The 15,438-nt window shown below is 31.1% G+C and overlaps 1 protein-coding gene across 1 annotated transcript in view; it reads right to left on the bottom strand.

The window, feature by feature from the left end:
• Nucleotides 1-15,438, bottom strand: part of PCLO (piccolo presynaptic cytomatrix protein) — a 412,549-nt gene that overhangs the window by 48,677 nt on the left and 348,434 nt on the right. Inside the window, exon 21 of the mRNA XM_001160384.8 lies at nucleotides 4,049-4,190. Within this exon, the coding sequence (XP_001160384.5) occupies nucleotides 4,049-4,190 (142 nt within the window). The remainder of the gene's footprint in view (nucleotides 1-4,048; nucleotides 4,191-15,438) is intronic.

Here is a 15,438-nt window from a genome sequence, read left to right on the forward strand (position 1 = left end):
GAGGCTAAATTTGCATAAATAAAATGACATTGATAGTAATGTCAAAACCTGCAATTACTTTTGCACAACCGAGTATTTTTGGACTTGCAATAATTATTTGAATGGCACATACATACACAGTTAATTGCTCTATATCATAATTTTAAAATGTGAACTTGTTTATTATTCCTATTCAGGCCAAACAATATACCTCAACATTCAGTAGTTTTTATTTGTAGACTATTTATCAAAAAATAAGACCATCATGACATTTAGAAATTTTGTTTTAGAATTTTTTATTTATTTCTAACTCAACAATGAGAAGGGGCTTTATATTTTTATATGTTGTACTGATGAGTTATTCCAGTTTTTTTGTAAAAAGAGCAATATTGAATTAAATAATATATAAAAATTATATTTTAATAAAATATTTCTTATTTCATGTATTTTTTTTTCAACTCCTTTCTGTATTTTCCACTGTGTTGAGCAAACTGGCTTTTGTAGTCAGGCTGCTTGGTCTGTGCTTCTGGCTTTGCTATTTCTTGCTATGGGTAATGTAAGGCAAAGTACCTGGTCAAGACTGTTTCTCCTTTTGTGATATAAAGATAATAATATTAGCTACATTTTGATTATGAAAAAAAAATCACATGAAAAATGCATGAAAAGGTTTAACAGAGTGCCTGAGAAATAATAAGCATTCAATAAACATGGCATAATAACAGGTAGGCATGCTCATAGTAGCCTTAGAATTCAACCAAAATCTGCTAATCACTTTTAGTTTTCAGGCTTCAATTTTTTTGGAAAGTCAACTAGATGAAGAATTCAGGATACTTTGAGGACTGTAAGCTTAGAATGTTAATAATTTAACAGCTAAAGGACAGTAGACCACTTCTTATTTCTTCGGCTAGAGAAAAAGCTACACGGCACATGAAGAAGTTTGGAATTTGCCTTTATATATGCTTAGATAAGGTGTTCTAAAAAGATGGAGTAAAAACTTAAGTGTTACAGAAAGATGCTTGAACAAAAGAGCATCTTGATACTGCACTTTGTAGACAACACTTCTAGCATAGTGGGATTTACTAACAATTAATTATAACTTTCATAGGAAGTATTTGGTTTGCTAGACCTGCTGAAAATGTAACCATATTTATTTCTTAATAATCCAATTATATCTTACTTGAAAACTGCTCTAAAGATCCTCTTATTCTACTTCAGAGAAGGTGCTGAAATGTTTCCACACATAATAAAAGAACACATGTAAATTCAGAAATTATTTTATCTCAAAAGCCATTACATTGTTCCATTATAATAATTCTAGGTTAAAGGTTTAAGTACAAATTTTTATTAAGTGTGTATGTGAGGGACCAAGTTCATGCAAATTAAGCAATTTCCAACATTTCCATTTTACCATATATATGTTAAACCATGGTCTGCATGGTCAACATCTGCATATATATTTAAGCAACACACAAAATTTTAGCTTATGTAATTGCTTCATCAAGATTCAAGACAAGTAGTTAAGAAAAAAAAAAAAGAACTCTGCTCTATCTGTTAGCATTAGAGGGGAAAAAAAGCTTAATAGCAGTAATCTTACTTTTATCAGTACGCTACGCTGGTAGAGTGAGCGAAAACATACCTTGTTACTGAGCCAAACTCTATTGAAAGTGCAGGTCTTTTTAGTATTGGTAATCTAGTAGATCAGAATACTAAAAAATAAATATTCTTATACTATCCCAGACTTTTAAAAAGTAGTTACTGTAAGTCTTAGTAATTGTAGTACAAGTACATTTTGATAATTTTTGGGGTTTGTCTTGAGTCTTAGACTTTATATGTTAATGGTGATACCCAGCCAGTCTTTGCTTTCAATTAAAACTGATTTTAACATAGGTACTTAGCCAATATGTGTAGTAAGTACATTTTGAAGATTATACAAAAAACTTTCATAGGATTGTGAAGCTAAATTAAGTGCAAAGGAAACGTAACTGTGAGTCGTGTGAAGGATGTGGTTTCTCTGAATTCCCAATGACTACACTTTAGCTCAGAACATTCTGGCTATACATTTTATAATTTATATTTTTAAATAATCGCTAGATATTTATTAAACACTTTTACTAGCCCAAGCTATAATTTTATTAGATACAATGGGGGATATAAAAGAACTGCCAAATACTACTTCTTACACATATCCTATAATGGTTTTCAAAAGTAAATATTCGTTGTGCTCATATGGCAAAGCAAGAGTCTCCTAGACAGTTGTGAGAAGCTTTGATTTACAAGAGAAACAGGAAAATGGGAAAAATCAAAATTAGAATGTGGTATATATATATAAAATACATAATCTACTTATACTGCAGACATTCAAATATTGACAAAATGACATATTTACTTTTTGGAATTATAACTTTATCATCAGTGTTAAATTATATATTTTGAAAGGTGCAGAAAAATTGGAAGGATAACAAATTATGTGTGGTTTAAAACCTTTCTAAATTCACATGACATTTACAGCTTAGAAAGAAATTTAAAGAATTTGTAGAAATTCTTTTCTGTCAAATTGGATCATCAGAAGTCAAAGACCAATGTGATTAGATTTCTTTTAGGAAGAATTTCCAATAAAATAGAACTGATTAAGTACAAATAACTCTATTGAATCCATAGACTAAATCTCATAAAAGAAAAGAAAGCTAAGATGGACAGGTGATACAATAAGAATTTGCTTAATTTAAATTGAAAAAAATGTAGTTCAAAACAACAAAATGAACTCGTTTTTCACTGTAAAAATCCATTTTCTCTAATGCTTTGCTTTTATAAACTGAACCATTATCAAAATATTATAATTGTTGTGGACATCAGAAGGAAAGATTTATAAGAACCTTTATTTTAAAACAAAGAGAAATAGAAAATCCACTCCCTGAAAAGTCTTCACTTAGCATTGGAGAAAATGAAAAAGACCCTTTCACAACCCAGCTCAGGGTTGGCAAGCTCTGCAAAGTGCCAGTTAGTAAATATTTTAGATGGGCTGTATTCTAACGACTTAATTCTGCCCTGCAGCACAAAAGCAGCATCAGGCAACACAGAGCTAATAGGCACTGTTGTGTTCCAATACAACTTAGTTTATATTCACTGAAATTTCAATTTCCTATAATTTTCAAGTGTCACAAAATATCACACTTCTTTTGTTTTTTCCTACACTTTCGAAAATGGAAATGCCATTTTTAGCTCACAGGTCTTAGAAAACCAGGTGGTAGACTGCTTTTGCCCTGGCGTAAACCCTGGGACCTGGGTGGCCCAGTGGTATTTTCAAAATCCAGAAGACTAGTTAATGGGCAGGAGAAGGAAAAGTCAGGAAGTTTGGATTTTGTTATTGGAACAGACATAATCTACATATTTATCTTAAATGCCACCAATATGACCAAGGCGATTCTAACACATTAAGTGTGCTAAAGTTTTGCGTTTGATTTGCAAAATGACTTTTTTTTTTGGAGGCTTAACATTATGAGTGATTCTTATTCCAAGAGTACCTACTCAGGGACCTATGCACTACTCGGTATTTGTTCTAGAAAGTATGGAAACACTTCGAAACCTTCAATGTTAATTGTAGAAGGATTTATAGTTGAAAAGTCTGTATGATTATTCACTATGTCCTCTATTTCAAATATGATATATGGATTCTTTGAATATGTTTAAATATCTCCTGATTCAAGGTAAATTAATATATGTTTGTCTCAAATACCAGTAATGTTTGTATTTGGTCATTATGTGATTAAAACATTACTGTATTCCTGCTGAACTTTATTCTGGCATGGCTAAGTGATTAGCAGTTTTAACATCAAATACAGATTGTATTGATTAAGTAGTTCTGGTAGTGACTAACATTTATCCTTAGAATTAACTGAATTATCCAATCTTTCTTGAACTATCTATTTTTACATAGGCATTAACAGTTCAAGTGTCTCAGGGACAATGACTCAGAATTGGGTAATTATCTAGTTATTTCCTGTTAACTGTTGAGAATGCCTTACTCATGATGCTGAGTAAGCTTTGTAGTAACAAAAAGAGACCCACTTACATCCTCGGAATAGGAAATAGATTAGTCTCCCCTGCAGTGCTGCTGCTTCCTTCACTGTCCACGCTATACCCACTGCCAAAGCTGCTGCCCGAGGAGCCGGTGGACACAGAGCTTTCTGCAGGCCGGTGATTGGGAGGCTTTGCTGCATGGTGTGGGAAGATTCAACACCACAGTCAATAAATGAAGCTGACATTGATCTACAAATGCATCATTATACATCTTCTTAATTTACATGTGACAAGAAACAGCTACTGAAGAACTCTACATTTTTCAACCTGCCTTTTCGTTTCCTTTACTGATAATGAACGGTGGCAACAATAAATTATTTTACTGTTTTTATTGGACATCAAGGAAAAACAATCACCTTTAGGGAAAAAAAAATTTAATTTTTAGACCAAGTTAAATAGTATGTAACTATGCTACTATTATTATTTTTCTGGTTTCTTTGTACAGTATTGCAAAAATGATATGGTAAATAAAAAGAATTTTGGCTATTTCATGGAGAAAAGAATTTAGAAAGACTTGGGTAGATAGAAATGGCAAGATAAAGAAAATTGCTTAATTTTTTCCTATTACTAGACTGTAATCTGTTTTTCTCCTTAGAAACAAAAATGCAAAATAGAATTTTAAGAAGTGATTGAAAATTCTGTTTGTTTGTATGTACCTCTGCCTACTATCTCCAGCAAGTTTTTAAAATTTAAAGATATTTGTTTCTCTTCAGGCATTTCCTAGTTTATCATTGAGACTTGTCTCAAGAATTTCCTAAGTTTGATATTTGAATATAAGAATCCATATTCCCATACAGACATTACAAATTTGTGCAATAAATTATGCAGTAGGGGTATAGTACTAATATTGTTGTCAGATTTGAGAAGAAATTTTGATGCAAAAAGAAGGAAGATAAGGCAAGTGTTTCCCTTATTTTGCTGGGGAGAAGTTTCTCTAGTAAGTTTTTGAAATTGTTGATATTTTGTCTTCTGCCAGAGAGAGTGAACTTTTCGGTCACACCGATCTGGTTTTGACTCCCAACCCACTCTTTAGCAACTGTACACTGCTTTTCTCATTTGAAAACAGTGGAGTCGGTAATGCCTACCTCATAAAATTGTGATTATGAGGAGTGAGATATGTAGGAGCCCAGTAACTTACTCTTCTTCCTCTTGTGATATTATTTGCCACATCCCCACTCTTCTCAAGGGCTTTACTGTCAACAGCTGTTTCTTACTGTCTTTGAGCTTAAATAGTCTTTGACAATGAATTTAACTCTATTCTCTTCTCAAGGTATCCCCACTCTTCTCAAGGGCTTTACTGTCAACAGCTGTTTCTTACTGTCTTTGAGCTTAAATAGTCTTTGACAATGAATTTAACTCTATTCTCTTCTCAAGGTATCCCCACTCTTCTCAAGGGCTTTACTGTCAACAGCTGTTTCTTACTGTCTTTGAGCTTAAATAGTCTTTGACAATGAATTTAACTCTATTCTCTTCTAAATCTAGATGTGTTCAAACCTACAGTTCTACTTAGAGTCTTTTTTCTTCATAAATGCATCCCTATCCCATTAGGAGTTTATTAGCCAGTTGGATAGAGTTATACTAATGGGTGAACAGTTGATAATCATTTCATGATCCTAAGATATCTACATATTTCTTAAGGATATGTATAAAACACAATTATTCTTAATCTGGTGGGATTTTAACCAATATAATAACCACATGAAGTGAAACACATAAACATTGTGTGGGAAACCATTTGAGGACAGGAAATCCACCCTCAGGGTAGCTAGGATCAAGTCTTGCAAAGGATTTAGCTTTTCCCCCATTTCTTCACTTTTTCAAGTTTGGCAGTAGCAGGTTCTCTAAAGCCACAAGGAATTTTTATATATATTCCAGTGGTAGTAGGATCCCTTCCCGAGAATAGGGAACAAGAAAGAAATTGTTAATAGTTAGTCAATTGTATATCAGATGTGTATAAGTTAGAAACGGCTATTTAGAAAAAGGTGTTCCTAACTTATAGACATCTGATATACAATTGACTAATTGAACTGAATGCTGTTAAACAACCAGTCATCAAGGAATTGCTAGTAACCCACAGGACTGGATTTGTGGAAACAGAATAGTTATGTTTCTGAATATTTTCTTTATTTTATGTAGAAGAAACCCAGATGGTGTAGTTAGTGTTGAAAAAGACTTCTTAAAAGAATAATTTTAAAAATGTAAAGGTAATGTAAGATGTAAAATGATGGACATGTATAAAGTAGATTAAAATGCATAACCTACATAATGAGTCAGATTAGTCAATTGATTATAAACAAAAGAAATCTGTCATACTTTTTGATGGGATTCTATAATCCAATTCATAATTTTTAGTATGACATTGAATGGAAGACATTAATTTCATCAATTGGAAAATCACAATTTACTATTTTCAAAGATAAACCTTAATTATTAGACACTAATATTCAATCAATTTATATTTATTAAATTAAAATAATTTTAATTCAAGAGCAAACTCACAATGAACAAAAATAGCTACATTATAAAAATGATTTATTATCTATGTTTCAAAATCATCCTTTGTTTTGTCAACTTTGGTTTTACCTGATGCAATTTTTAGTTCTATTCCTCTTCTGGAAAAGTTGAGAAATGTGTACAGAATATAAAATAGCATAATAAGAAGAAAGAAACAAAGCTAGAAATAAATTTAAGAAAAGACAGTTTTTTTTCCATCTTGCCAATCTCTTTGAATAGAATTCTCATTTTGAAAGCCTGTGCAAGTGTTGTCAATATTTTAAATGCAAACAAATAACATTTTATAAGGAATATTAAAAAAGAAAACCAAATCCAGGGGACATTTACCTATGATGGAATCAGTCTAACATCTCTGCAAAACATGATTACATCTAAGGTTCTGTCTATGGAAATTTTAGGCAGTTAGAAATTAGGTAAATAATTCAAATGAATCTAGATATTTGGAGTTATCACAACAAAACATCTGGTGCTGGATTAAATTCTGTATTCTTAACTTGGTATCTAAGTGTAGTGCAGAGATACATAGCCTTACATTTGGTTAGTTTGTGAAAAATGAATTAAAACACACAACAGATCTTTTCTTCTTGCTGGGCTGTATCTGCATATCACAAAATGTGATAAAACAAAAAATGGAGAGGTTTTGATAAGCTGGTTCTAAGAATCCGTATTTTAATATATCTTTTCCAGATACTTGAAACATGTATTTACTCATTTCTTTCTCTTGAAACAGACTTCAAGAAATAAAACATCAATTCTATTAAATTGAGCTAAATCTGCATAAAGGCAAACATTTTTTTAACAAATAAAGTGTATTTAGGACTTTATTATCTGAGGCTGGATCTTTGGTAATTTCAAGACATCTAATAATTTCCACCACATTCTTTATTTTGCCTCTTAAAAGAGTTTTTTATTGGTCTGGCCTTTCCAAATATATCTCTCATAATTCTCCTTCAAACACTTTACATGGAAGCCCTCTCAGTCCATTCACTCTGGCTCCCTTTCGTTTGGCTTTTTTCTTTCCAACTTTACTAAGCTCTCTTTTATCCCATCACTTTCTTGTATCTAAATTAAAGTTATCTGTAAAGGCCTAGCACAGAAATCACCTGCTTCATGCATTTTTCCTCATTCTCCCATTCAGAAGTGACCTCTCCTATGTCTGGACTCTTGAAGCACATACTCTGTCGTTATTGGAAGCAAAGCCTATGTTTTCTCCTTGGTAACTTCCTTAAAAGCTTGTCCCGGAACCATATTTGAACAATATTTAATGAATAAATAATAATAATAATAATATATTAATACTTCTTTCCTTTAACCAAACAATCAAAACATCTGAATGATTTAGTAGATAATTTCACTTTTTAAATCAAGCTTTGTGTTTTATACAAATCATAAATTTCTCAACAAGAAGTCCACTTGATATGGAAGCTTTTTTTCCATGTTCTTTGTCAAAGAAACTTTAGGGAGTCATTTTTTTTAGCTTTTAAAATCAGAGATAAATTCACTCTGTCATACTGTATAGAAAAAGGTGATCATTCAACTATATTTTTTAACCCCAATCTCCCAAAACACTGGTTTGATTGAAGGAAATATTTAATGAGAATACACTAAACATCAGAGATTATAAGCTTATGAATTTCAAAAAGTTCATAATAGATCACAAATATTACATATATATTTAAAATGAAAGTGACAAAAGAAAATAATATGTAGAGTAACATTCTGTGGGAGCCAGCACTATTACAGACTCTAGAACTTGTCCTGATCCCATGTTTGTATGTAGGTAGTTGGAGAGCTCTGGGTTATATTTAAGTGTAATATATCTCTATTTTTTTATGTTATTGAAGGAAATAATATTTTAAACACAATAAGTATAATCTTCCATAATTTTATAATTTCAAAATCAAAAATTTAGAAATATTCAACTTCTGCTTTATTCTTCCAACTCTTTTAATTAGAGTTTCAGAAACCAAGGACCTACTATGTGTGAATGTATTATGCACCTGTGTATTACATATGAAAAAAGTTTATATAAATATTGAGAGGCTTTTCTTAGTAATAAGATACATCTTTGGGGCCATTTTTTATGAATTACATTTTTGTGTCTACTTTCTTTTTGAAATCCTAAGTGTATTACTAAGTACCAAGTAAAGGAAAGAGTGGATGCTATAAATATATTATAGAATCAGCTCACTCATAGAAAGGGTCCTGTGCCCTAAAAGAATAAATCTTAGAACGTTGAATCATTTTTGTAACTCAATTAATTGAGGGGGCATTTCAGGTAAACAAATGTTACCTTCTGTGATGCAATTCAATCTGTTTTAAATTATTCTTTGACCATTTCACTTTCTTTGGCTGTTAGATGGTTCAACATCATTGTGTTTTATTACTCCATTGTGGCTAACCTTAATTAAATCGGTAGTGTCTCTTTGACTGCACATCTGTCTTCAATTAGTTTACTCTGTTGGCTTTTCTTCCCTCTACCACACAGTACTTAAATATATAAAGCTATCACTGTACTTACCACATGATGGCAGCACTTTGCTCTGAGAGCACGGATCAAATTGTAGACTTCACTTTTACTACTTTTATATCACATCCAGTTATCTGAAATTTAAAAGGCAAGGTCTCTGCCTATCCTACCAAATTCCAAAAAATTAGTGTTTGGAATGTAAATAGGTTGCTGTCTATGATGTTCCATTATTGGTTTTATATCTTTGGTCCAGCACAGAGCTATTTCCAAATATTCTGAGGAGTAATTTATTATGTAGGTAGCTTGTACTTTCCCAAATTACTTGGTTAATACAGTAGTAAATATCTTCCTAGATACAGTCTCTAAAATTTTAAGATTAACTGAAATAAAAAGCAATCAATAATTTTGTTTATTCCAATACTTAGTGATGGAACGGAAATAACTACCTAGCAGTTTTAGAAATCAAGTATTTGGGAATTTTTACCCCCTGTAGCTAGCTTTAATTTAGCTAGTATTTACTTCAGGTACCTTTCTCCTCTCTTTCTTTGTTTCTTTCTCTGTCCATCCCTCTTTCCTTTCCTTCTTCCCTCCTCCTGTCTCTGTCATCTACCTGTTGTTATTGCTGTTACTGTTTTTGTTTTTTGATATTTTTACTAAAGGGATTTTGCAGTTTTATCTCATGTTTTAATTTTCTTTTGAACGCGGAGCTGAAAATTTCACGTTTTAAGCGTCATTGTGCCAGCATTATTTGGAATGTTTTCCCTTGAATTATGTACAATCACACTTCATGTATGTTTTCTATTACAGTTCAGGGGTTCTAATTTAAGAAGAGGTATTGCATCTTAAAAGTAATTTAGAAGTTTAATTTTTTTCCAAATCTACTTCAGTATAATTATTATCTATTTGGGAAAATCTAAAGCAAACTGGACACTAGAAAAATGGGCTAGCTTCAATAGAGCTATTTGTAGTTTTCACACACCACCAAATTACAAGTTTTCACAAATACAGGTGTTGAAACTCTGATATCTCTATCAGTCATTTGTAAGTCGTTAAGCATGGAAGTTGGAGGAAGGATGTCATTGACAATTTCTTTTTTAAATGACAAATTATTAGATGACTATTAGTCATTACAGATATATTTTATATATATATGTAAACAATATATCTATTATAAAGGTATGACAAGTCATGACAAATGGAATGTTGCAGGCTTTTTTCTTATAAAAATAAAAATATTTCCCTTAAGATATTTCATATTCACATAGTGTAGCTCCTTTTAGAGAAGAAGATGAAGACGGGTTGCCTCCATTTGCTGTGTTCCAGAAAGATGGTAAATCTCGTATATTCACAGTTTTCTCTCTCCATGCACATTGGCCTTATGACTGAATTCTTAATGACATCTTAATGAACAATTTAGTTTGTTTATAATGATTCATTATCTGGCTTTATAGATAATAAGATCAATGATCACTTCAGGAAACAGAAGTAATCGTATAAAACAATGTAACAAATGAAAGTGAAGTTAGCTTAACTAATAACACGGTATAGAGGAATTTTTTCTTACATGAAAAAATACATGTTGGCTCCGTATACTATAATCCTTGCTTTTAAAAGGAAATCATAATGTTGCCTTTTAAGTAGGTCTTCCTTTTTTTGAGGTGTTTTTAGTTCAGAAGTGATTTTGGAAGAAACCACTTAAAATATAGTTTAAGTGAGAATTAAAATTGTATAGTAAATAATGAAAGAAAGTTTGACTAAGACATTATCATATATGAAAATTAAGAAAGTGAATTCATTTTGTCTTTAATAAATTCAGGCCGTAATTCCAGCTATGTTCGAATAAATAGAATGAAAAAAGAATGTATCCAGTGCTGAGTTCCGGTTTGGTGCTAAAAAATGCAAATACAATAATGATCTTTATCTTTAAAAGATTAATAGCATGGGGGATCATATGTGAAAGAAAAAACATTCAATTTTGAGCTACATCAAATTTTCATGGGCAATTTTTAATTTTTCAATCTTCCTTTTATTCTCTTTTGAAGCAGAAGCATTTTCTTTCTTGCTGTTTGCTTGCACTACACTTGCATTAGGCTGTCAGACAGGTATTTCCAACTGACAATTGGAGAAAAAAAAACTCAAGCAGGAATAAAGACTACTGTAAAACATGCAGGTTTGTTTGAGTAAAAAGTCATTCTAAAAATAGTCATTTTGAAAAAAGTTCTTACATAATCCTGAAACTGTGAGAACTTACATCACGACTGCTTAGATAACAAGAATGCTGTCCTTAAATGGAATCCGAACATTTTGAAAATTCATTAAATTTTGCCCAAATGAAAAAGGTTGAGCACATTTCCAGTTTGTTTTCATATTATTCCAATTTGGTCAATGGCCACGAAGTAAAGAGGAAGTTTGGACAGTTATTTGATAAATGCATGTCTGGTCTCATGAGACCTAACCTCTCTAGCTAATGTCATTAATCTTTCTCCAAACAGATTATATTAATGATCTATTAATCTATAACAATCATTTCATCAATCTTTCTCCAAATAGATCCTTAAAAAATACTTTCTGTCTACATATAGATGGTTATATTGCAGTGGATTGTACAGGTTATGATAGAACCAGAGGCAGAACAAATAAATTATAATTAATTATATTTTCCAGATATTTTTAAACATGATGATGTTTGGTTGCACATAAATGTAAATCAGTGACCAATTGCATTTTTCTTTTTCCTCTCAGTTGAAGATAGACAAAACTCACTTTTCTGACTCTTCATAATTTTTTCCAGATACGTTTAAATTGATTATTCAATAAATATTACTAGCATGAGAGATTCATGAAGACAGTAATATTTGTCTATTTTGTTTGCTGTAGTATCACCAACACCTTGAAGAGGTTCTGTGATATTATTTGCACTAAAAATAATATCCGCAAATGTATGTAAAAATGATGACCTAAAAACAGTAATTCAGATCATATTTTTCATAAATGATAAACACGTTTGCAAATATTCTTTTGGCATTAAATATTTTGAAACTCATCAAATTATATACTTGAAATTGAGGATCAAGTATTTCGTAAGAAGCTTTCCATTTTTCCTCAAATTTGAATGAAAGTGATAATCTTCAGTTTTTCTATTGTTATGCCAATACAATTAATTTCCACTATATGGGATCAGTAATGTAGATAATGGAAGATGAAATTAATTGATAATTTATAAACAACTGTTTTTCTATAAATGTTACTTTCAAGATAAGAACAAAAGATTTTATTCTACCTTTATAACACTTCTGTCACTCTACTTCAGCTTGGAAGCAGCTTGATTAAAGCTGATAGGCAACTTATGAAATTTCAAAAGGAAAAAGTAATAATTACGGATGTGTAAATATAATTTAATCTATATCATTCCCAATAAAATAAAAAATTGCTATATAAATTGAAAAAATGTCATTTGTCAATCTTAATAATTATAAATTAACATCAAATGAGAAAGGAAAGAAGGGGTTCTGAAATGCAATAGAAGAGATATATAAGATATAGAAAATTTGGAGACAAACATGATAAACATGTTTTGGAAGAAGTCCTTGGTTATTCAGTCTTTGACTATTGTAAAAATTATGATTGTGCATAAGTCTAAGTTGGTGACTTTTATATATTTTTAAGCTTAAATATATTTAAACACTTTAATATAATTTAATTTATAATAATTTATAAATTATAATTTAATATACTTAAATGTTTAAGCTGGACAACAAGCTTAAATATTTTAGTCTTATCTTAGAACTTATTTAATAATCCAAAGAACTTTATGTTATGTAGGTTATATCTACTGATATTTATCATATTCAAAATAAATAAAACATTAAAACAAAAAATCAACAAGCACATATTCCATTAGTCATCAAAGCAATGATAACATGACACCTTATGTAGCTGCTGGAAAACTCCACTGTACACTCGAGAAAAAAATGAGAGCAAAAAAGCAAATAACATGTTAATCTTCTTAAGAATATTTTGACCTTGCAGATCCCTGAAAGGGTTTCTGGGACATCCCCCGCCCCCACCAGGAATCAGTGAGAATTACTGGTCAAGACCCACAGTCATGGAAATGAAGTACTGTGAAAAATAAGAAGAAACTGATTAGCATCAGTTTCTTTGACAGTCACCTTAACAATTACATATATCAAGATCATTTTATCATGCTATTTATTTTTAATTTTGTGTTTTGTACTGAAAAAAATATCGTTTTCAGCTTTCTTGAAAAGATTCATTATTGATATTAGCATTCATTTTAATGGTCTCTAAGCTTCTTAAGAACTTGTTTCACTCAGAACTTCACAACTCTAGAAATATATGGCATGAATTAAAAATATATTTTATCATAAAATCTTGTCTGTTCTATTTTTGGTTAAAAACGAACAAAACAAGAAAATAACTATGTTATTGTGCACAGAAACCCGGAGTAAATAATGATAATTGGCAGGCATAAAATAATGCAGATTCTTCCATAAAGAGGTTTTGTGTTCATAAAGTATCTTTTGTACATTAATAATAGTTGGATGGAAGCAAAATGGTGATTCAATAGTTATTGACTTTATTAAATGTCATTGGCAATGAGGATGCTTTAAAACAAAAACTACATAATAGACCTATATAGAAAAACATTTGAATTAGGTAGTTGTAAAAATATGTTTTCTATATTTCTCTATATTCCAAGTTCTTTTTATAAAAAGAATCAGATAAAAATACAGTGTGATCTATAGAACTTGAAATACATGGTTTTCAATTTGAAATGTTTTAATGAGGAAAAGTGAATTTTGCTATGTTCTTTTTAAGAACAATATGGTAGAAATTATATTTCACTATCTTTCTTATACATTTGGAAATAGAAACCTGTGATCCTGACTTTTACCAAACATTTCTTCTGAAAAATTTTTCTGCCTTGTTTGAGTTGTGATATTAGGTTGGTGCAAAAGTGATTGCGGGTTTTGCCATTACTTTCAGTGGTAAAAACCACAATTACTTTTTGCACCAACCTAATATTATTTTGATTAATCTGTTCAAATTATAATTAAATTAACGAATTATACTTTTCAGTATCTAAAACACATTAAAATATAAAATGATGGTTAGATCTACGTCATTCCTATTCACACATCTACCAAACTCAACACCCCGATCAAAATTTTATATTTCGGATATAATTTGGTTTCATTTGAAAATTCATGTGTTTTTGGCTTTTTAGTGATTCATTATATATTTACATGTACAGCACAGTAATAAAAATGAAAAAGAATATTTTCATGGTCTTGTTCAGTATACATGAAAATTCCCTTCATCTTACCCCATACCCACGTTTCTTCCCCCAGATCATGTTGCACAATGGAGAATGGGTGAAATATTATGGTTTACATGATGTATGTAATACATGTGGATGAAAAGTGGAAAAATAACCAAGCATTTCATGGACAGTTAGATATCTGGATTTGGGGACTATTATTAAATCAACAATTAGTGTCTGTGGCATTCCTCTACCACTCCTTGGGCAGCATATCCCTGGTTCCATGATCCTCCTATCCAAGTGAGAAAGTTGCCTGCCCCATGCTCTTATTGTACCCTGACTGCCCCCACTGTGTCTCCATTGGCATTCTCATTGCCCTCCCCCATCAGCATTTACTTGCCTGTCTTACTTCCACAGGTCCTGCTCCCTGGTGGTAATTTGATGAACTAACTTTTTGAAAATAATTGCATTACAAAAACTAGGCTTTATGGGTATTATTTTTAAAGACATGTCATAAATAATATTTAAGAAACCTTGGTATGTTAAAATTTAGGCCTTTCTCTTCTTCTTAGATCATATATTAATAGTCTCATCCTCATTATTTAGGCCCATGGCTAGACCATATGACTAAGGCATAACAATTTTGAAGCCAAGTTTGGTGTTTAGATGGGCCAGTTGGTCTTACTTTTCACGTCAGATGAAATGAACATATAAATCCCCACTGTGGACCAGACCAAAGTATGCAGATGGCTCGGTGCAGATCCATGGCTACTACTGGAAAAGAACAGAAGTACCCATTGATGGTAGGTCAGTGAATTCATCTTCAGGAATGAAGATCCATAAACAAGAGATAGTGTGATATGGTCAGAGTTCTACATTTACTGTCTGATTCTGTACGTATAGCAGAGGTATTTCCAGCAATAAATTTAAATGACTATAGAAATATTTGAAAATGCATAGTCAATCATTCCAAGAAAATGTAGAATCTCTCAAAACCAAAACGTTAGAAAAGCATTTTGATTTTCACAGACAACAAAATAAATCCTTATCACCAGAGAAATAGGTATAGAACTCTGAAAGCTGAAATTGTCCAAATTGATTCTCTTAGATTTTG

This window comes from Pan troglodytes, chromosome 6, assembly GCF_028858775.2.
Source record: "Pan troglodytes isolate AG18354 chromosome 6, NHGRI_mPanTro3-v2.0_pri, whole genome shotgun sequence".
In the NCBI taxonomy this organism is placed as follows: domain Eukaryota; kingdom Metazoa; phylum Chordata; class Mammalia; order Primates; family Hominidae; genus Pan; species Pan troglodytes.